The sequence below is a fragment of the Caretta caretta genome, chromosome 11 (assembly GCF_965140235.1).
Source record: "Caretta caretta isolate rCarCar2 chromosome 11, rCarCar1.hap1, whole genome shotgun sequence".
In the NCBI taxonomy this organism is placed as follows: domain Eukaryota; kingdom Metazoa; phylum Chordata; order Testudines; family Cheloniidae; genus Caretta; species Caretta caretta.
In genome coordinates this window covers 1,785,019-1,805,837 of record NC_134216.1, presented here as the reverse complement: position 1 = coordinate 1,805,837, position 20,819 = coordinate 1,785,019, and the positions used below count along the sequence as shown (strand labels likewise).

At 57.0% G+C, this 20,819-nt stretch overlaps 1 protein-coding gene across 1 annotated transcript in view; it reads right to left on the bottom strand.

Annotated features, from left to right (window-relative positions):
• Nucleotides 1–5,588: 5,588 nt before the first annotated feature.
• The window catches only part of LOC125644608 (uncharacterized), a 39,474-nt gene continuing 24,243 nt past the window's right edge, over nucleotides 5,589–20,819 (bottom strand). The window contains exons 2-3 of the mRNA XM_048868791.2: nucleotides 7,926–8,086; nucleotides 5,589–6,189 (exon numbers count right to left, since the gene is read on the bottom strand). Of these exons, the coding sequence (XP_048724748.1) occupies nucleotides 5,893–6,189; nucleotides 7,926–8,086 (458 nt within the window). The 3' untranslated portion in view covers nucleotides 5,589–5,892. The remainder of the gene's footprint in view (nucleotides 6,190–7,925; nucleotides 8,087–20,819) is intronic.

The following is a 20,819-nucleotide window of genomic DNA, read 5'->3' as shown; positions in this document are numbered from 1 at the left end:
TGCAAGCTCAGATAACTGGCCTTTAACACGTCGCAGAACATCTCCAGGCCCAACCCGAGACGCTTTCCAAAGGGGAGGCCCAGTGCAGTGGTAGGGCTGGGTGGATCTCCTGTCCCTGGTGGGGTTAGCAGAGGCCTTTGAGTCGGTACTGCCTGGCCAGGGTGCCCTTGGCCTGGCAGAGAGTCGCTCGGGTTGGAGACCTGCATGGCAATGTGGGCAGAGGGGGTCGGCAGGGGAGAAATGTGTCTTTAATGGCATTTGTCTATGCTTACATCATGAGTCATGCGGATAAGTGGCTGTAAATCAGCCCCCATCTCCCCCAAGACATCGAGAGCGTCCCCTCCCCTCATCCCCCCCTGAACTGGATGTGTGCCCGGATCCTGCAGAAACAGCCTCATAAATAACAGCAGCAAAATAAACCCTTTTCACAGCAGCAAAGGCCCCAAACACACTTGACGCAAGATTAACGCCTCCCATTCATCACTTTAATGGTTGTACTTTGGAAATTAAATCTGTCACGGCCCATCAAGGTGAACATTTTAAACCTGTGACATCCCTACGTGCCTCCCCGCCTCCCATCTCGTCCTGGAGCATGCTCCCTCTTTCTTCTCCGGCTCATTCCCACGTCCTTGCTCTCCTGGCCGGCCAGCCAGCCCCATCTCCTGCTCTCTCCCCTTCTCGCTTGGCCTCATTCAGCCCTAGACCATGGTGCCCGCTGTGCCAAGGCACGGTGCTGGTTTGGAGTTACAGGAGGTTGTGTCTTACGTCAGGAGGGATGCGTATAAGGCCACAGACCTACCCAAACCCCAGGCCACAGCGCCGGGCTGGCAGGGCTGGGAATGGTGCGATGCGTCTCGCCCAGGCTCAGTGCTCCGGAGGCAGGGCCTGCGTCTCTCTCTGCAGGGGACCCTGAACTCCCCCAAGTCACTGGGAGCTCCTGTAAGGCTGCAGCTCCAGGGGTTTACAGGTGCTGCGGGAGGGAGGGAGATGAATTGGGGTCCGCAAGGAGGGACAGCCCAAGGGGAAGGCATCCACCTCTTACGGCCTTATTATGGGAGGCAAAATGCCCACAAGAACCCATGGGCAGACCCCCTCCCGCCACACCCTCTGCTCTCCCCAGGCTCCATGCTGCCCGTGCCAGATACTCCGTGCAGAGGGGATCAGGGTGCCCCCAGCGAAGCACGTGTGACAGTCCTGCTCAGACGCCGGGGCCTGCTCCTTTCCTGGCTATCCTGCCAGCACTCATCTTCTAGCCCACTCTTCCCTCGCCCTGTGATCGTTAATCCTCCTGTATTTCCCTTGTTCGTTCTCTCCTTCCCTCGCACCCTGCACCTCATTACAATCCTCTGTCCCTCCCCCATCCCTCTCTCACTGCATTCATCTCTTGCCATCCCTCCGGAGAGCCCATCATGATGGGGTCCAGGCCCCTCATTCTTTGCCCCAGGCCGTGTACGGGCTGGGCTGTGTCCCCTCTCCTGGAGCGAACGTTAACCTTGCTGCACGCCATGGGACTGTGTCACCTTGTGGCTGACTAAAGCTGCTGCTGGGGTGTCTTCCCAGCAACTCTGGGGCCTAGGTTCCTGGAGCAGAAGGTCCTGGGTTCTAGGCTGAGAGCTGACCAATATGTCTGCATCGCTCCTTACTGTGGTGCCCCCGCCTTGGTCTCCTGCACAAGCCTGTGCTGAGGTGGGAGTGCTTCACGTTATCCTGCAGCCCTGGCGGGGCTTATGGCATTTGGGATGGACACTGCCCCATGCTGGGTGTAGGGCAAGGCTGCCCACTTCCCCTAGGCTCCTCAGTTCTAGTCAGGCCTTCACAGAGCCCTTGTCACTGAGGTGTCTGTTATTAGGGGCACCCCCCCAAAGGGCCCTGCAGCAAACACCTGCCCTGCCAGGCTCTCTGGTGACGTGTGAGCTCCACCTTCCTGTCGGTGGGGCGCGGGAGCAGCCGCCCCATGGAACCCTGCTCCCTCAGACCCCTGCTGCTGCTGGGAACACCAAGGTTTTGCTTTATCTTGTCAGCTCTTTCCAGCTGTGCAGCATCCCAGGTGCCCCCGGGCCAGGAGGACCAGGCCCACTAATAACCCAAGGGGCTTAGGCAGGCTACAAATGGGGCATGCAGATCTGCAGTACTTCCAGGCAGCCACCATGTGTCACGCTTGCCCCACGCAGACAGCTGGCTAGCTAGTCATTCCCACCGAAAGGCAGGCACTGGGCTAAAGAGGGCCTGACAAACATTGCAAGGCTTAGACTGATTTTTCAACGTCCTCCACTGTCCCCCTTGGGTTCCCCTTTGCTGCTGTTACTGGGACAGGCTGGGGTTTGCACTTGGACCTGGAGGTCACAAGGATCAGGATGAGGCTCGTTCAAACCTCATCTCAGCTCTGTGTGGATGCGCTGCTCCACCAAGCACTCCCTGCTCCAGCACCCCCGTGCCCCTGTCCCGCTTTCCCATCGCTGGGATAAGCCTCCAGCAGAGCCTGGTGCTTGGGCACCCAGGGGTCTCGGTGCAAACCTTTGCCAGTCTTTGAGCCTCCTGCAGGGTACCAGGTGCAAGCGAGACAGCTGGAGGCTGCAGAACCCGCAGGGGACGTGTCAGGGCAGCGAGTGGACGCTCTCAGCCCGGAGCCTGGGCTGGAAGGTTGATCTGCCAGCTGCAGGACTGATGGGTAGAAAGAGAGCGAGGCAGGAGAGATGGAGCTGGGACAAGATGTATAAGCAGGACCCGCATGCAGCCGGCTCCCGCATTGTGCCCTAACCCCATGACCTACAGAGCCTGGCCTGCCTCCCACATCTCCTGCCTCTGTCCTTTCCAGCGCTCCTTGCGTTCCTCTTCCTTCTTTTCCTTCCTTCCACCTCAGCTCCTCTCCCTCTCATCCATTTTCCCCTTCCCCATGAACTCACGCATTCACATTCTACCTCCACACTCAGCCTCTCTCCCCGCGCCTGCCCCACGCAGCCCCCCGCCCCCCCGGCAGACCACACTCCCCCTCCCCCAGCAGCCACTGCTCTCTGGGGCTGCAACAAGGAGCGTGGGCCACTGCAGGGCGCCTGGGTCCCTCTCTGGGGCTCCGAGGCGGGGAGAAGGGGCCTGGCACGTGAGGCTGTCTGCATTAGAGCCGCAGTCACTGGCAGCCTGGCCAGGGGCTGCTCGGGGCTGCTCTGCGGGCAGGCTGGCTGGGCCCTCCTGGGCATGGGTCTGGAAGGGGGGAAGGGAGAAATCGCCTCCCCCAGGGAGGACAGTCAGGGGTACCAGTGCGGCCACTCACAGCTGGGGCAAGCCACTGCCCCCAGCTGCACCTGTCTGACGGGGGAGCAACTGACTCGCCTGCCTCCGGGGGCTGGGAGGGACGGGCGGGCAGACCAGCACTTCAAAAGTGATTCCTCACTCTGCGTGTCCAGCTCGGGACCCACACACAGAGCTCCAGGGAGTGTGCGGGGGTCCTCTCCGCAGCCCGTGCCCTGGGGCTGAGCTCTCAGAGCATGTGGGCTCCCCAGGGCTGGCTAGGACGGGCTCCCTGGGGCTGTCCCACTGTGGGGCTTTGCTTCGGTTTAGCTAGTGGATGATTTACAACCAGAAAGGGTGTGCGAGGGGCGGTGGGGAGGTGCTGAACCCCGTCAGGGGTCCAGCGGCCTGTGCTGCATGTGATGTGGGGCAGGCTGATTTTCAGTGTCACACTCCAGATGCAATGGAGACTGCTTGACCAATAGGGACTGCCTGACCCCCACATCACAGCAAAGATGTTCCAGCAAGCTCGAAGAAAGTATAAAAGAGGGGAAGTGACATCATCACTTGGCATCTCCCCCCCACCCCCAACCCAACCTCAACGCAACACCTGGAAGAACATCTGGAGGACAAAGATTTTGAACTGGGGAAGTTTGTCCCCAGGCTGGAAGGGAGTCCCAGCCCGTGTATTGAGGAACTGTGACCTGCTTGTGCCATCTGTCAGGGTGAGAAAAGCTGCATGATTCAACTCTTTGTTAGACTAAAAGTTTGGGATTTAGAATGCGCGTTTCTATTTTTATTTCTGAGGTAAGGATCTCTGACCTACCACTTAGAATGCCGTACAGTCTCTCTGTCTGGAGTTAATAACCCTGTTTGACATTTGACCTAAAGCCGTGTGTTTCGGTGGAAGCGCTTGGGGAATCTCAGCTCAGGTTACAAGGGTGGTTGCACGTCCAGTACCCGGTTGTCGGTTTGGCGAACTAGCAAATGGACTTACACTGGCCAGACTTCTGCACAGTGCAAGTCGGTACCGTTCTGAGGTGCAAGGCTGTGGAGCGGGGGAACTGGCTGGAGCCTCCCTATTGATGGTCCATGAGTGGCTGTAACTCAGCTGGGTGTGGATGGCTGTGTGAGTGCAGTGCCTGTCAGAGGTCTGCAACTTGAGGTTAGCATCACACAGTGTGAGGGCCAGCCCAGGTTGGTGGGACAGGGGGCTCAGCAGTCCCACAGTTCAGGTTGCACCCCAGGGATCCGTCACAATGGGGATTGGCAAGATGAACAGTTGGCTAGTTGGATGGCTGGGTAGGGGCTGGCAGGATGGGTGATTGGTTAGTTGGATGGCTGGGTAGTGGGTGGCAGCTCAGGCGATTGGTTAGTTGGATGGCTGAGTAGGAGCTGGCAGAACAGGTGATTGGTTGGTTGGATGGCTGGTTAGGGGATGGCTGGACAGGTGGCTGGTTAGTTGGATGGCTGGGTAGGGGCTGGGGTAGTTGGTTAGTTGCATGGCTGGGTAAGGGCTGGCAGCACGGGAGACTGGTTACCTTCCAGCGTTTGATACATTGCTGCAGAGCCCTTAGAATTGGCAAAATGAGAGTGGTGTAGTTGTCCCTCCGTGGCTCTGACCCTGGGGCAGATGATACCCACCTCGGTGCCGGCACACCAAGGGCCTGCGTTACCCTCTGCATACACTGTCTAGCAGGGTTCCTAGGCTCACAGCCAATGCGAAGGGAAGTCAGGGTGAGCAGATACTTCCTTGCATGCATCAGTAAGGACCAAATCCTGCAGCTCATTGATCAAACCCCGTTCTCCATGTGCAGGCAACAAGAAACTGATCCCGCAGCAGCTCCGGCAGCCAGCAGGGCACTGGCCATGGATCTGCACCATAAAGCATTAAGGAGTCCATGGCCAGCCACTGCTCTCTAGGGGTCAGAAATGCATTGAGAGGAGTCAAAATGCAAAACAAGAAGACCTGGGCTCTCTCTCCCGTGAATTCGCTGGGGGTCTTGCAGAGAATGTGGGTCAGGAAAAGGGCAGGGGGTGTCCCACACAGGGCGGGGGATGAGTGCGGTGGCATGGGGCCGGGGCTCCCTCCGGGGATGAGTGCGGTGGCATGGGGCCGGGGCTCCCTCCTGGGGGGCATGTTAATGTCCACCGGCCAGGGCCTCCTCACTCAGCACCCGGCAGAGGCTTTGATCTAGGCCTGTCCAGCGCTGCCCCCTCCAGGCCTGCCCTTGCACCCTCGTCTGTGAGACCCATACCCCCAGCTCTCAGCAGAGCCGCTCGTGGTGGGGGGAAAGGAGGGGCCATACCCCGTATTTATTGGTCTTGGCCCCCTTGCAAGGAAAAGCACCAGCTTGCTGATACACTGTAGCAAACATCTTTATGGGGGAAGCACGGGGGAGGGGTCTCAGTCCAGCCCCCCCTGCCCCCAGCCCCCCAGTACACACTGACAGAATAATTACGAGTTAAATAGAATCCAAACACACATAAATTAAAGGAGACGGGCAGGTGCCGCAGAGTCTCCCCAGTGCCGCGGCCTGGGTTGGGTCTCTCAGTCTGCTAGCAGTGGAGGTGGCCCCAGAGCCGGCTCCATCTGGCTGGCCCCGGCCCCGGCTCCGGGCTGCTCTCCCTGCTCTGTTTCGTGGGGTGATCACCCGGGGCTGCCTTTCATAACGCTGAGCCGATCTTCCTGTCTGTGGAGCTGAAGCGCTCCTCTTCCTCCCCGGAGCACGAGGAGCCCGGGCTGTAGCCGAGCTCTGCGGCACGGCGGTGCAGGATCTCCACGCTCGCACCGTGCCTGTTAAATCCAGGGCCCTCCTCCTGCCGCTGCGGCTCGCTGGGCAGCAGCTTCTCGGCAGCTTTGCTGACCCCTCTTTGCTTCTCGGCCTCGGCTTGGGCCACCTGCTCTTTGGCTTTCCGGCTGCGTTTCCACTTCATCCTGCGGTTCTGGAACCAGATCTTCACCTGCAGAAGACCGACAGGAGGGCGACTATAGAGCTTCCCCAGCCTCGCACCCGGGGGCAGCCTCTCCCAGCGCTGACAACCACCAGCCCCGGGGTGGGGCACGGCACACGCTTCCTTGTTTCTCACTGAGACACCTTATACTGCCAGGAGCACAGAGCCAGGCCCTGCTGGGCCAGGCGCTGACCGACACCCGGTGAGAGAGTCCCTACCCCAAGGGGCCGAACAAATTAATAGATCACCCCCTCCCTGGTCACCCGCCCTGGAGATCACCCCCTCCCCCGGGTCACCCGCCCTGGAGATCACCCCCTCCCTGGTCACCCACCCTGGAGATCACCCCCTCCCTGGTCACCCGCCCTGGAGATCACCCCCTCCCTGGTCCCCCACCCTGGAGATCACCCCCTCCCTGGTCACCCGCCCTGGAGATCACCCCCTCCCCCGGGTCACCCGCCCTGGAGATCACCCCCTCCCCCGGGTCACCCGCCCTGGAGATCACCCCCTCCCGGGTCATGTGCCCTGGAGATCACCCCCTCCAGGGATAACCCCGCCCAATCCCTGCAGTACAGCACCCCACTCTGGGGTCCACCCCAAGAGCAGCCTGTACCCATTCATTGCCACCCTTTGCTGCAGCACTCTGACATTTCCTCCGAGGTCTTGCAGCCAAGCACTGACCTGACCCCGCCCTGCCTAGCTGAGGAGCTGAGCCCAGAGCCCGCAGCTCTCTGGCTGAAGGAAGGGAAGCAGCGAGTGACTGTCCTGAGGCCAAATCCCCTTTCCCCTGCCCCAGGGCCCTCTCCAGTCGAGTGCCAAGAGACCGGGGCAGGGGGGAGTCACATGACTGATGGCAGGGAAGGATCTGAAATACCTATTTCCATGTAGCTGCGTGGGCGCCCTCCCCGACAGGTGCTCTCCTCCCAGGATGAGGCTGCTGGGTCGGATCCTGAGTTACGCCTTTCTGGGAGTGTAAAGGGGCTCCGGAGTAGGCACAGACAGCCCCCTGAGGATCCCCACACACACACACACACCAGAAGCTGGTATAAAGGGTTTATAACTGCCCTGCTCCCAGCCCCCGGTATACGGGGTGGATCAAGGGCATGGCCAGAGTGCTCCGCGCTACAGCTGTCCTTTGCCTCCTAGGTCCACCGGGCACTGGGGAGACATTTAGAGCAGCTCTGAGGCTGCTCTAACTTACACTGGGGGCTGGGCAGATGCCCACACTGCCCTAGAATACAGGGAGCAGAAAGGTTAAAGCCGCCTTAACCCCCAGTTAAGGGGTTACCAGCCCCCAATGCCCACTCCAAGCACAGACGGTGTCGCGGAGAATCGGGGTCATGGGGTGGGATTCCAGTAGCCCCAGTGCTAGAACGTGGGGAGCGCGGCTGCCCTGGAGGTTGGGGTTAGGAGGGGCCCCAGGAGCTGAGTCTTAGGGATACAGCATTTTGTAGGGGACACACACGCCCGCAGACAAGAGGGGCTAGAATCAGCCCAGGGTCCCAGAACAGTGCACACGCCTCCAGGGTGCCAGACCAGCAGCCCCGGAGCACAGCGCGGGGACGGGCCCTGCCGCTGGCTGACTGGCTTCTGGATGGAGTCGCTGTGCTAGTAAAAGAGCCAAATCTTCTGGGGTCACCATTGCAGGACGGGAGCCCAGGGCCCATCGGCCCTGCCCCTCGCCCGTAGGTGCAGAGGGAGGCCGGTGGGCGACTCCCGCCCCTCCCCCGCCCGCACAGGGACGGTACCTGGGTCTCGGTCAGCATCAGCGACGTGGCCACCTCGAAGCGCTTAGGCCGGGACAGGTACTTGTTGAGCTTGAACTGGTTCTCGAGCTCCAGCAGCTGCTGGCTGGTGAAGGCCGTGCGGGGCCGGCGGCATTTGCCCATCAGGCCGGACTGCGGAGTGGCTGAAATGCAACGAGCGGGCACAGGTCAGCGGGCGGCTGGACCCAGGGCCGAGTCCCTGCTTTACCGCACCTGACCTTGGGCAGGGCTCGGTCGGATGCTCACGCTGCTCTGCCCTGCAGGGGGGCACCCGAGGGGGCGGCCGCTAAAGAGTGGAAGGTGCTCAGCCCCCCTCCCCACCCCCCAGCAGCGGGCGCTAGCTAAGGGCCATGGCTAGACACGGCAGCGGGGGAGCAGACGGGGCTGCTGGGGAAAGGGCGCGGGGCACGAGGTGGGGCTGGGCAGCAGGAATTCGGGAGCCGTGTCCCATGAAGACAAGGCTGAGCCAGGAGGCATTTCGCTGAGGTGACCCAGGGTTAGGCGAGGCGGGAGGATGGGGCAGACGGGACGCCCTTGCTAAGCTGACAGGTGGGCACTCGGGGGAGATGGTGGCTGGCTGGAGGGCATGGGCGAGGGAAGCCTGATGCCCCTTTGGGCGGGGGTGAGAGCAGGAGGGGGGCAGGCGCTTCCTGAAGATGGAAGAAGTGTCCAGGGCGGAGGGACAGTGCGGGTGGCGGGACGGCCTGGGTGCGGGACGTCACTACAGGCAGGCGGGAGCCTGGGCCTGAAAGCTGGAAGCTCCCTAGAAGTGGGAGGAGCCACCAGTGCCTGAACCATGGCCCCGCCCCCTGCCCTGCCCCCGCTCACCCTCCGAAGCCCCGCCCACGCTCCACCCCTATTCCACCCCAGACCCCGCTCCCCGCTCCGCCCCTATTCCACCCTAGACCCCTTGCCTACCGCCTGCACCTCTCTGCCTCTCTGGGGGTGAAGAGGCACAAGCAGTGGGCGGGGGTTGCGGGGGGGAGGCGAAAAGGTGGGGGGGATGGGAAGAGGAGCCGCGTGGGCGGGGCCACACTTGGCCTCCCCTGGCCTACTGTGCCTGCCGCCCATGGGGAGGAGAATTCGTAGCATGTGGGCACTGAGGGTCGCTTCATCACAGACCCGCCGAGGGGCACAGAAAGGGGAAGTCACGCGAGGCCAGACCGTGCTGGGGCCCCTGGCCCAGCAAACTGGCCCCGTCCCAGCTGGGATTCTGCTGCCGAGACTGTCTGCACCCAAACCAGCTTGGGTGGAGCTCTCCCGGGCTGAGCAGGGCCAGCCCCGGGGGCCAGGCCCCACTGGCCAGCCCATGTGCCGGAGGACGTGGTGGTTCGCTAGGGGACGCTCTCCCTTCGGAGGAGCAGAAGCTGAGCAGCGCGTGTGTGAACACCTGGCGCAGTCCCAGGGAAATGAGGCCTCTCCCTGGTAGCCAATGCTGCTCCCCATGGAGCCCCTGCCTGGCCACATCCCAGCCCCCAAGAGCCAGCAGGGCTCCCCAGAGGACCCCGGCGCAGGCTGGCGATGCAGTGCCCCCCGGCCCCGGGGCACAACAGGGGGTGCGGAGCGCTAAGTGTCGCTGTCATCGCCTGGTTGTCCAATAATGGTTTTATTGCCCAGCTGATATTAAACTGGCAGTGTCGTTATCAGGGCTCGTTTGGCGATTAAAATCGATTCCGTTAGCGAAATGAAAACTCCTTGATTAGCGTGAAGTGTATTTGATTACCCCCAGCTGCCAAAGTCTGCGATAAGGGCAGCAGCCCACGGAGCGGGGCCCCGGGCCTGCTATCTCGCTAATCACCCTTTATCGCAGGGCCGTGCTGAATCAGGAGGGAGAGGAACAAAAGAGTCTTTGAGAACCCGGCGCGCTCGTCTCCCTGCATGGCAGGGACAGGGCACGCACTGTTTGATTCCCCCTTCATCTCCACTCAGCCCTCTTTATTGTCTCTTTGGGGCTCCACTTTTACGGCCCTTCTTTAGGAGAACAGCAGCTATTGAAACCAGCAGGGCCCTGGCGGGGTGTGAAATGCTGAGCAGGAGATGGAGGGGTGACAAGAGAGACTGCCCGGGGTCAGGCTGCAGCCCAGTCCCTGGGCGTGTCACAGCGCTTGGAGACGGCTCCGGGAAGAGCGAGGCGGGGGGCTGGGAATGCAAAGCTGAGGCAGATCCCCCCAAGCAGAGAGAGCTAGTGAGCATTATCAGCCTGCAAAGCTGGCAGCATGCCCATGCTGGAGAGGCCGCATGGGGCTGATCCCCACCCACGCAAGGCACATGTGCCATGCTGCAAATGCAGGCCGTGGTCTGTTGCACTGGTGCAATGACGGCACAAGGGGCAGGGTGGCAGCGAACGAGGTGGGCGAAGGGTAGGATCTCCGGATCAGCTTTTAGCTTCCCAACCAGAGACGCTGAAATGCCCATCGGAAAAGGGAGCAAATCCACAGTGCCGGAGCACCAAGTGGATTTAACACCATGAGATTGCAGGGTGCTACTCACCACTGAACGTCTGACACCCAGGAGATCTGCCCCAGGGCCCCGGAACCAGCGGCTCTGCCAGGAGAGTTTGCACCACCCTTCATAACCAGGAATACTGAATACATTGCCTGCCTCCAGCACTTCTCCGCCAGGCGGCTCAGAGCCAGTCACACACTTTAGCTCCGTTTTAGCAGATGCATCTCACATCTAGCCTGCACCCATGGCACCTTGAACATTGCCCTTCTCTGGTCCCATAAACTAAGCCAGGGGGGCTGAGCCAGGATGGGAGTCCCAGGGGGCTGTAGAAAGTGAGGTCAGTGATGCTCTTCCCGCTGGCTCCAAGCTGTAATGTTGAGGTTTAATAACAGGTTGTGACGAAGTGGGACTGTTCTTAATGTTTCCTCTGAATAGTGTGGGGGTGCCTCAGTTTCCCCTAGGCAGTTCTTAAGTCTCTAGGGGGTGGGGTAAGGGTGTATGATCATTGCAGAGCCCTAGAGGGCAGGTGTGTGCAGGGGTCTGGACACAGGGAATGGCCGACACCCTGTTTCCTGGCAACTGATGGCCTGGGCCCTTCCCCCCTGCAAGGTGAGAGCTAAAGGGTTGGAGAACAAAGGAATCAGGTGACCTCCTGGCCCATCCAGCTCTATCCCACCACTGCCACCAGTTGTCACGGAGTCCCTGGGCGATGCTCTGGAACTGCTCCCCATGAAGTCAGTCAGGACTCTGGGGTAGTCGCATTTCTGTGAGCAGCCTGTCTTCAGGACACACAGCTCACTCAGCTTCCACCTTCCTGGGTCTGACCTCGGAGCATTCAGCATCCTCTGCCCCTCCGTGCGCTTCCCACAGCGAGTCCGCTCAGGCGGGGCTCCTGGGGAAGCCAGAGGGTCCTGCACCCCAACTTCGCAGTCAGACGTGACTCTCAGCCAGCCAGTAAAACAGAAGGTTTATTAGACGACAGGAACATGGTCTAAAACAGAGCTTGCAGGTGCAGAGAATGGGACCCCTCAGCTGGGTCCATTCTGGGGGGCAGTGAGCCAGACAACCACGTCTGCACTTCACTCCATGTCCCAGCCAGCCCCAAACTGAAAACCCCCTCCAGCCCCTCCTCCTCTGGACTTTGTTCCTTTCCCGGGCCAGGAGGTCACCTGATTCCTTTGTTCTCCAACCCTTCAGCTCTCACCTTGCAGGGGGGAAGGGCCCAGGCCATCAGTTGCCAGGAAACAGGGTGTCGGCCATTCTCTGTGTCCAGACCCCTGCACACACCTGCCCTCTAGGGCTCTGCAATGATCATACACCCTTACCCCACCCCCTAGAGACTTAAGAACTGCCTAGGGGAAACTGAGGCACCCCCACACTATTCAGAGGAAACATTAAGAACAGTCCCACTTCGTCACATCTCTCCCCCCTTCGAGATCGAACTGAGCGGGGTCACTTTAGCCGGTGACCTGGGGAAGTTCGAAGCCACCAACGTTCCCATGGATGCCCCAGCATCTCTCCCATTCCTTGGTAGGAGTTACACCAGGCCCTTCCAGTTTCACACCCTCCCTTAGGTCAGGGGTGGTCGATAGCACTCGCAGGCTGCATGTGGGAAGGTTTATGCAGCCCATGCCCTTTGGCCACCCCAAGAATGTCTCCCCATTGACCATCACCTTCTGCTCCCACTGGAGGTCCGAGGGGCCTGGCCCCAGGAAACTCCACACAGACATATAGGTTGGGGTCAGGAGTGGGAGCCTGTCCACATCCCCAACCATCTGGCTGACGGAGTCTGTGGCCTTGGGACCCAGCAAGGGAGCTAGACACCGGGGCTTTTCCGCAGGGTCCCCCTGGTTCAAATCTCCAGCCTGCTCAAAGGCAGTGAGGTGGCATCCACACCCCCCCCTCCTTAACCAGGGGCAGCAATTTAGTCTCGAGGTTCCCTGCGGAACTGGCCCCCCGGGATCTATCCCCACTCACCCCGGGGAGGTCCCCTAGGCCTCTCCGCCCCACCACCCCCAGTTCATGCTGCTGCTGCTTCTGCAGCTCTTTCTCGGGCTCTCGCTGTCTCCCACGGTCCTCTTGCTCTCTCGGACTCAGCTCCAATCCCGTCCGTCTCGATCCCCCGATGGGGAACCCGATCGTGAAGACCCTCGTCTGGTCGGGGACAGGAGTCTTGGCGATGCCTGGCTCCCGCTCCAGCTGCTCCCAGATCCTGCTATAGCCCCAGTTGGGGTCAGGAATCTGTTCCTTAGAGCGGTCATCCTCCTCCAGCTGCACGATTAACTCTGCTTTGGTGAACTTTCCAACGCTCAACCCTCTCTTTTTGCACAGGGTTACAATGTCCTTCTTAAGGAGACGGTGACAGGCCATCACTCCGCTCCTCCCAAGTTGTTGTGGACTCACAGGCCCGTGTGTTCTCAGCTCCCCACGGTTTCCAGGGAGAACCCCTAGTGTGCCAGCCCTTCTCGAGGTCACCACCTCTTTGCCAGGGTCGAGCTGCAGACTCCTCCGCCCCTGAGACTGCTCACTGCAGTCCCCAGGGGGACCCCATTACTGCACAGTCCCTCTCACTGGTCACACACTCCCAGGGGTTAACCGCCCCCCGAAACCGCTCCTTTCTGAGCCTTCAGCAGGCCTGGTCCTCGGCAATCCCCCTTCGTGTTACTGCTCCCCAGTCACTTACTGCAGGAAGCGCCATCCACGGGGTGCAGTACATCCCACCTCTGCCACCAGTTGTCACGGAGTCCCTGGGCGATGCTCTGGAACTGCTCCCCATGAAGTCAGTCAGGACTCTGGGGTAGTCGCATTTCTGTGAGCAGCCTGTCTTCAGGACACACAGCTCACTCAGCTTCCACCTTCCTGGGTCTGACCTCGGAGCATTCAGCATCCTCTGCCCCTCCGTGCGCTTCCCACAGCGAGTCCGCTCAGGCGGGGCTCCTGGGGAAGCCAGAGGGTCCTGCACCCCAACTTCGCAGTCAGACGTGACTCTCAGCCAGCCAGTAAAACAGAAGGTTTATTAGACGACAGGAACATGGTCTAAAACAGAGCTTGCAGGTGCAGAGAATGGGACCCCTCAGCTGGGTCCATTCTGGGGGGCAGTGAGCCAGACAACCACGTCTGCACTTCACTCCATGTCCCAGCCAGCCCCAAACTGAAAACCCCCTCCAGCCCCTCCTCCTCTGGACTTTGTTCCTTTCCCGGGCCAGGAGGTCACCTGATTCCTTTGTTCTCCAACCCTTCAGCTCTCACCTTGCGGGGGGGAAGGGCCCAGGCCATCAGTTGCCAGGAAACAGGGTGTCGGCCATTCTCTGTGTCCAGACCCCTGCACACACCTGCCCTCTAGGGCTCTGCAATGATCATACACCCTTACCCCACCCCCTAGAGACTTAAGAACTGCCTAGGGGAAACTGAGGCACCCCCACACTATTCAGAGGAAACATTAAGAACAGTCCCACTTCGTCACACAGGTCACTAACGATCCAGAGATGCTCGTTGTGAGAGCTGGGGTGTTAACCCCGGAGTCCTGGCCCCACTCCAGCTCTGGTCATCCTATTCCTCTTCCCTAGAGCCCCCTGAGTGAGGCATTCTGCTCACTTCCTGCCCTCCACTCCCCTGCTGGGGCATTTAGCACTGCCCAACAGGCTGCCCTCCGGGGGTAAGGGAGTTGATTCATATGGTTTGTAAAGCACTTTGGGCCTTTTGGGATGCAGGGTGCTTTACAGGTCTGTCACTGAATCCCATGCAGCTGTCAGTCACTACACTCCCCCCTCGGACTTCCAACAGATCACCCATTGACCTCACCGGCCTTCGCCACACAAGCTGACGGAAGGTGTCACCAGAAGGTGGTGATTTCATGTTTTAAACCCTGCTATAGACTGGACACCCCTGTAAAATCGAAACCTGGTGCACATTGAGATACCACTGCTCTTTACGAAGCACTGCATCGCACTGAATCAGGATGTGAGGCTTTGGCACCGAGTGTCATTAGTGGCTTTGTCGCGGGAGTGTAGCTAGGAGCTCTTTCCACACCCAGCCCCGAGACTCAGGCAGGGAACCACTTAGAACTGCACCACAGCTGACAACAAACGTGGTCATCTCCAGATCTATCCGTCCCTACAGTCAGGTAAATGAAACTTGTCAGAATATCTGTAAGAGCACTGCCTGGTGGCTCCCAGTAACATTACAAGGAATACACCGTGCCCTCCTTTCCAGAAGAAGCCCCCTTAATATGCAGGAGGAAATGGGTCTTTGTAGGAGTCTGCAAAGCACAGCTGCTACCCGCCCGCCCCACATCTCCCAGTGGCTGATAGTGAAACCAGGGGCAGAGGCTTGGATGAAAACAAACCGACACACATGGAATTTGCCCCTTTTGGTTCTCCAAGAGGATCAACCTTTGCTATCTCCAGGCAAGAAAACACCTGAAATAAGCGGAGGGTCTGTTAACCTTTTGCCACCCGCAGTGCCACACACCCCAAACACTGAGACCTCCTTGGGCCAGCCAGCTGCAAAGTGCCAGGGTTCGAAGGGTTAAAGCTGTCACTTTATTCATGGACTGACATCTGCAGGGCAATCATCTCAAGAAGTGTATTGAGGAAGCAGATAGTAGCCAGGAAGGCGAGGGGGAGGTTGGGAGGTGTTAAAGGAACTGAAACATGGATGTGACCTGGATCTCATGGATAGATGGGTCCAAAAAGGGCGGAATTTCATAGGCTCTGCACAGGGACACCCCTCCTCTGCCCACCCGCACTGATGCAGGCGACCCTGAAGTGCTTGCTCAAAATTCACATGCCCATGAGAAGTATACGGACAAAGCAGCAAAACAGGGAAATTGTCGGCATGGGAACTGAAGTCAAAGGTACCAGGAAGGAACCTCCCTGAGCTAATAACAGTGTGCAGCCCTTAGACAGCACTTTCCATTGTCAGCGCTCTTTACAAACAGGAGTCAATTAACTGGGGCTAAGCCACTGAGTTAATGATGTGTCAGGCGGGAATTTATGGATGTTGCATTAACTGAACGTTATAAAGTTGCACTGGGTTGACTCCTAGGTGTCCGGATGCCAGGTGCCATGAAAGAACCTAGAGAGATCAGACTGTGTCATACACCATGGCTAATAGGAAACTCAGCAAAAGCAGGACTAGAACTCAGACCTTCATGACTCTGGCAGACCAGGGGCCAGCTCATGCCAAGGTCCCCATGTTTCAACTGAACCCTGAGATACATAGCTAGGACTAGCCTGGCTACCCTATGTTAGAGCTATTCAAATCTTTATTAGAATTATAAGAACATGTTTAGTGTTTAGACTTAATTGAATGCTTGTGAGTAGCTTCCAGCATTAATCTCTGTTGTAACAGTGGTGTGCCGTGTTGCATGGTAATATATGAGCATTTGTATTGAGAGTCTCTGTGACTCTGTAAATCACCAGGCAGGAGATAGACATTAACTAGTGTGAAGTGCTGGTCTCCAGCTGAAGGTGTTATGTCCTGGCCAAGAGAGAAAGTCCAACTCCCTATGGCTATTGTGAGACGAAAAAGAGAACAAAAGACATTGCTGGTTTTGCGGCCCCCATGAAGATAAGTCTTGCAAGTGGATTCCTCCCACCAGCTGAGCTTGAAGCTCTGGACACAGGGGAGAACAGGAATAAAAACCCCTACCAAGAAGGAACTGTATCTCTGTGCTTCTTGGACTCTCAGGTGCAAAGTTTACTAGGCATAAGTAAGAGATCCCCAGTGTTTAGCACTGGTTAGTCCTAAAAGACATATAATGAAATATATCCTAGAATACTCCAGGTGCTGACTGAGGACATTTCTGAGCCATTAGCAATTATTTTCTAAAAGTCATGGAAGATGGGAGAGATCCAGGGGTCTGGAAAAGGGCAAAGCTAGTGCCTATCTATAAAAAGGGAAATAAGGACAGCCCGCGGAATTACAGACCAGTCCGTCTAACTTCTGTACCAGAAAAGATAATGGAGCAAATCATTAAGCAATCAATTTGCAAACACCTAGAAGATAATGAGGTGATAAGTAACAGTCACCTAATAGAAAAGGAGGACTTGTGGCACCTTAGAGACTAACCAATTTATTTGAGCATCCGATGAAGTGAGCTGTAGCTATTGGTTAGTGTCTAAGGTGCCACAAGTCCTCCTTTTCTTTTTGCGAATACAGACTAACACGGCTGCTCCTCTGAAACCTGTAACCTAACAGCTTGCTTTGACAGGGTAACAAGCCTTGTGGCTAGGGGAAAACGGTAGATGTGGTCTATCTTGACTTTAGTAAGGCTTTTGATACTGTCTTGTGTGACCTCATAAACAAACTAGGGAAATGCAACCTGTACTATGAGGTGGGTGCATAACTGGTTGGAAAATCACTCCCAGAGAGTAGTTATCAGTGGTTCACAGTCAGGCTGGAAGGACATAACGAGTGGGGTCCCGCAGGGATCAGTTCTGGGTCCAGTTCTGTTCCCTATCTTCATCAATGATTTAGAAAGTACACTTCTGGTTTGCGGCCGATAGCAAGCTGAGAGAGGTTCAAGTGTTTTGGAGGGTAGGATTAAAATTCAAAATGATCTGGACAAACTGGAGAAATGGTCTGAAGTAAACAGGATGAAATTCAATATGGACAAATGCAAAGTGCTCCACGTAGGAAGGAACAATCAGGTGCACCCATACAAACTGGGCAGTGACTGCCTAGGAAGGAGCACTGCGGAAAGGGATCTGGGGGTGATAGTGGATCACAAGCTAAATATGAGTCAACAGTGTAATGCTGTTGCAAAAAAAGCGAACATCACTCTGGGCTGTATTAGCAGGAGTGTTGTAAGCAAGACATGAGCAGTAATTCTTCTGCTCTGCTCTGTGCTGATTAGGCCTCAACTGGAGTATTGCGTCCAGTTCTGGGCACCACATTTCAGGACGGATGTGGACAAATTGGAGAAAGTCCAGAGAAGAGCAACAAAAATGATGAAAGGTCTAGAACACATGAGCTATGAGGGAAGATTGGGTTTGTTTAGTCTGGAGAAGAGAAGACTGAGGGGGGGACATGAGAACAGTTTTCAAGTTCATAAATGTTCTTACAAGGAGGAGGGGGAAGAATTGTTCTCCTTAACCTCTGAGGACAGGACAAGCAGCAATGGGCTTCAATTGCAGCCAGGGAGGTTTCGGTTGGACATTAGGAAAAACATCCTGTCAGGATGGCTAAGCCCTGGAATAAATTGCCCAGGGAGGTGGTGGGATCTCCATCTCCGGAGACTGTTAAGAGCAGGTTAGACACACCCCTGTCAGCGACGGTCTAGGTAACGCATAGTCCTGCCATGAGAGCAGGGGACTGGACTAGACGACCTTGCGAGGTCCCTTCCAATCCTACGATTCTATGATATAGAGCTTGCTTATTACCAAAGCTTCTATTACTTTTTGAAATTTAAGATTGTAACTCATTTGCATATATATGTTTACCTGCTTTAACCTCTCTTGTCTCCTTTTTCTATTTAATAAATCTTGGTATAGCTTATTACAGGCTTGGCTACAAGCGCTCGGTTTGGTGTGAGATCTAAAGAGCAACTGGCCTGGTGTAAGTGACTGATCCTTTGGGACTGGGCGCAGCCGGACTGTTGCTGCGATTTGTGGTGTGCGGGACGAGCTATCACAGAGACACGCTCACCGGGGTGACGAGGCAGACCAGGGTATCCAAGGGGACTGTCCCAAAGAATGGCTAGAGCTGTGAAGGGGACTCCAGCTGCCCGCTCTGGGGAAGGGTGTGCAGACAGTACTGGGGCTCAGTGCTATCGAAGGCAGTTTATGGGCCAAACAAGAGCCGCCAAGGAAACTCGATCCTCATCCATCGGCAGGGGAGATCACTAACCAGTGCCGCCAGCAGCTACTGTCCCACAGCCAGGCCAGGCCAAGGGGTCCGAGAGCTCCAGATGCTGCCAGAGCTACCCCCTTGTGCCCCACTCAGCCCCCCTCCCCAAACCAGAAGACTGAGCCCAGAGCAATAGCGAGAAAGCCTGTCAGAGCCAAGGGACGGCTCCTGAGAAGAGAGAACTGGGCCAGCCAGGAGACTATGTTAAACATCACACTCCCGGCTCACACCTTTGCAGGGATCTTCCCCTCCCCAAAACAGCAGGGATCAAAGGGCCTACCCCCCCCCCACACACACACCAATATCCACTCCCACCCCCAAATCACCTGTTGTCCCAGGGTCACTGGTCCCTGTAAGAGGGAACGGGCCCAGTTCACCTGGGACTAGTTAGCTGCCTCCCAATGGAGCCTGATAGGGGGCCTCTGTAAAGAGCCAGGCAGCAGTTAAGAAGGTGCTGGTGAGAGCACGTGGAGACAGCTGGAGTTGGGAGCTGGTGGGAAGAGACCTGATGGGAGCTGTGGGAGAGAACTGGCCAGAGCTGAGCAGAAGGCCCGCACCAAGGCCCGGGGGCAAAGGGAGACACCAGTGTGATGTTGCACCCCATGTGTTTTATGGAAATATGCTGATATGTGTGAATATGACGTAACTGGAATATGCTTTCTGCAAAAGGTCTCTTGTAAGGTATCATTACAGATCTTATAATCTACTGAACATATTCCTCCTGTTTGTATGGATGCATCATTCTTGTATCTGAAGCTAGAAATATAAAGTATAACTCTGAGGTCCTATTGTAATCATGCAAAGTGTGGGCCATTAATGGGGGTTTGGAAGCTTGATGGTTCCCATTGACTAGGACAATTGGTTGTAAATGGTCTGTTTACTTGCAAGCCTTAGTGGGTGCCTGCGAGTCAGGCCTGGAAGAATGAAGGCTGGGGTCTGCCAGGACATGTGACCATGCCACATGATACTGGAATCCATCTTAAACCTGGTGCTTTTCCATTGAGAAGGGGGGGTGGGGACCCAGAAAGACAAAAGATTCCTGCCTTGTGCCAGAGATATAAAAGGGGGTGGAATAGAACAAAGGGGGCTGCCAGTCATGAGAAAACCCCTAGTTACCACCTAAGGTCCCTGCTGGAACTAGCAAGGGCTGTACCGGGGAAAGGATCGGGCCCAGACTAGGAAGGCGTCTAGCCTGTGAAGAAGCTTATCGGAACGTCTCTGAGGGTGAGATTTTACCTGTAATCGGTTTCTTAATGTACTAGGTTTAGACTTGCCTGGTTTTGTTTTATTTTTCTTGGTGACTTACTTTGTTCTGTCTGTTATTACTTGAAACCACTTAAATCCTACTTTTTCTACTTAATAAAATCACTTTTGTTTATTAATTAACCCAGAGTAAGTGATTAACACCTGGGAGAACAAACAGCTGGGCATCTCTCTCTATCAGTGTTATGGAGGGCGGACAATTTATGAGTTTACCCTGTATAAACTTTATACAGAGTAAAATGGATTTATTTGGGGTTTGGATCCCATTGGGAGCTGCGTGTCTGGGTGCTGGAGACAGGTGACCTGCTGAGCAGTTTTTGGTTAAAGTCTGCAGCTTTGGGGGCATGGACCAGACCTGGGTCTGAGTTGCAGCGGGCTGGCATGTCCGGCTCAGCAAGGCAGGGTTCTGGAGTCCCAAGCTGGCAGGGAAAAAGGGCTCAGAGGTCATTTCAGCGCGTCAGGTGACAGTCCCATGGGGGTCTCTGTGACTGAACCGGTCACAACCAGCTCAGTCAGGGCAGGCTGGGCCCGGAGAAAGAGGTTGACTCCAGAGGGAGATTCCCATGAGAAGCTGCTCGGCAATAGCAGGACTTGCCCGTGAAGGGGCCTGGGGAGTGGAGCGCCGCAGCGAGGCCAAGCTGAGGCTGCAGGAGAAGAGTTGCACCAAGCGAGGAGAACTGCCAGACGCAGAGGCCCTGGAATAGGAGCGCTGGCCCTGGGGAAGAGGCCTGGCCTCTCACAGGTGGCTGGCCCAGGGAGGGGGGCAGAAGAACTGGGGAACGCAGTAGGTGGGGGATCTCGGGTGGGCAGCCTGGAGGCGGCCCCAGGAATGGGGGTGGGGAATGGCTGCATTTTACTTTGAGGCTTTGGGAATTGTTTGAGGGTTGCACTGATACAAATAAATTGTGCCCAGAAGCAGGGCTTGAACACGACTCTGGGAAGGACAACATTCCTTTCCTGGGTGGGGGAGGTGACCATTGGTCTGATCGGTGGCGGGGAGGATGGGCAGCTCCACCTGCCCTAGGAAAACTGAGGCAGGAACTTTCTGCCTTGCTGTGGTTGGCCACACAAGGGTGCCCTGGCACGGGCGAGCCCTGTTACACCAGCTCAGGGCAGCAGCTGTGAAATTCCATGCAAAGACCAACTTGAATCAGATTTCAGACCCACCCATGGCTTCCTGTGTCCACACAGGCCCCAGAAACACACGTACCTGGAGGTCTGCAGGAATAATACATGCAGGACTCCAAAGCAAACGCTGGGCGTGTGTTTCGGGGACATGGGGGACGTAAGGCCTGGCTGGGGTCCGGCTGTGTCTGC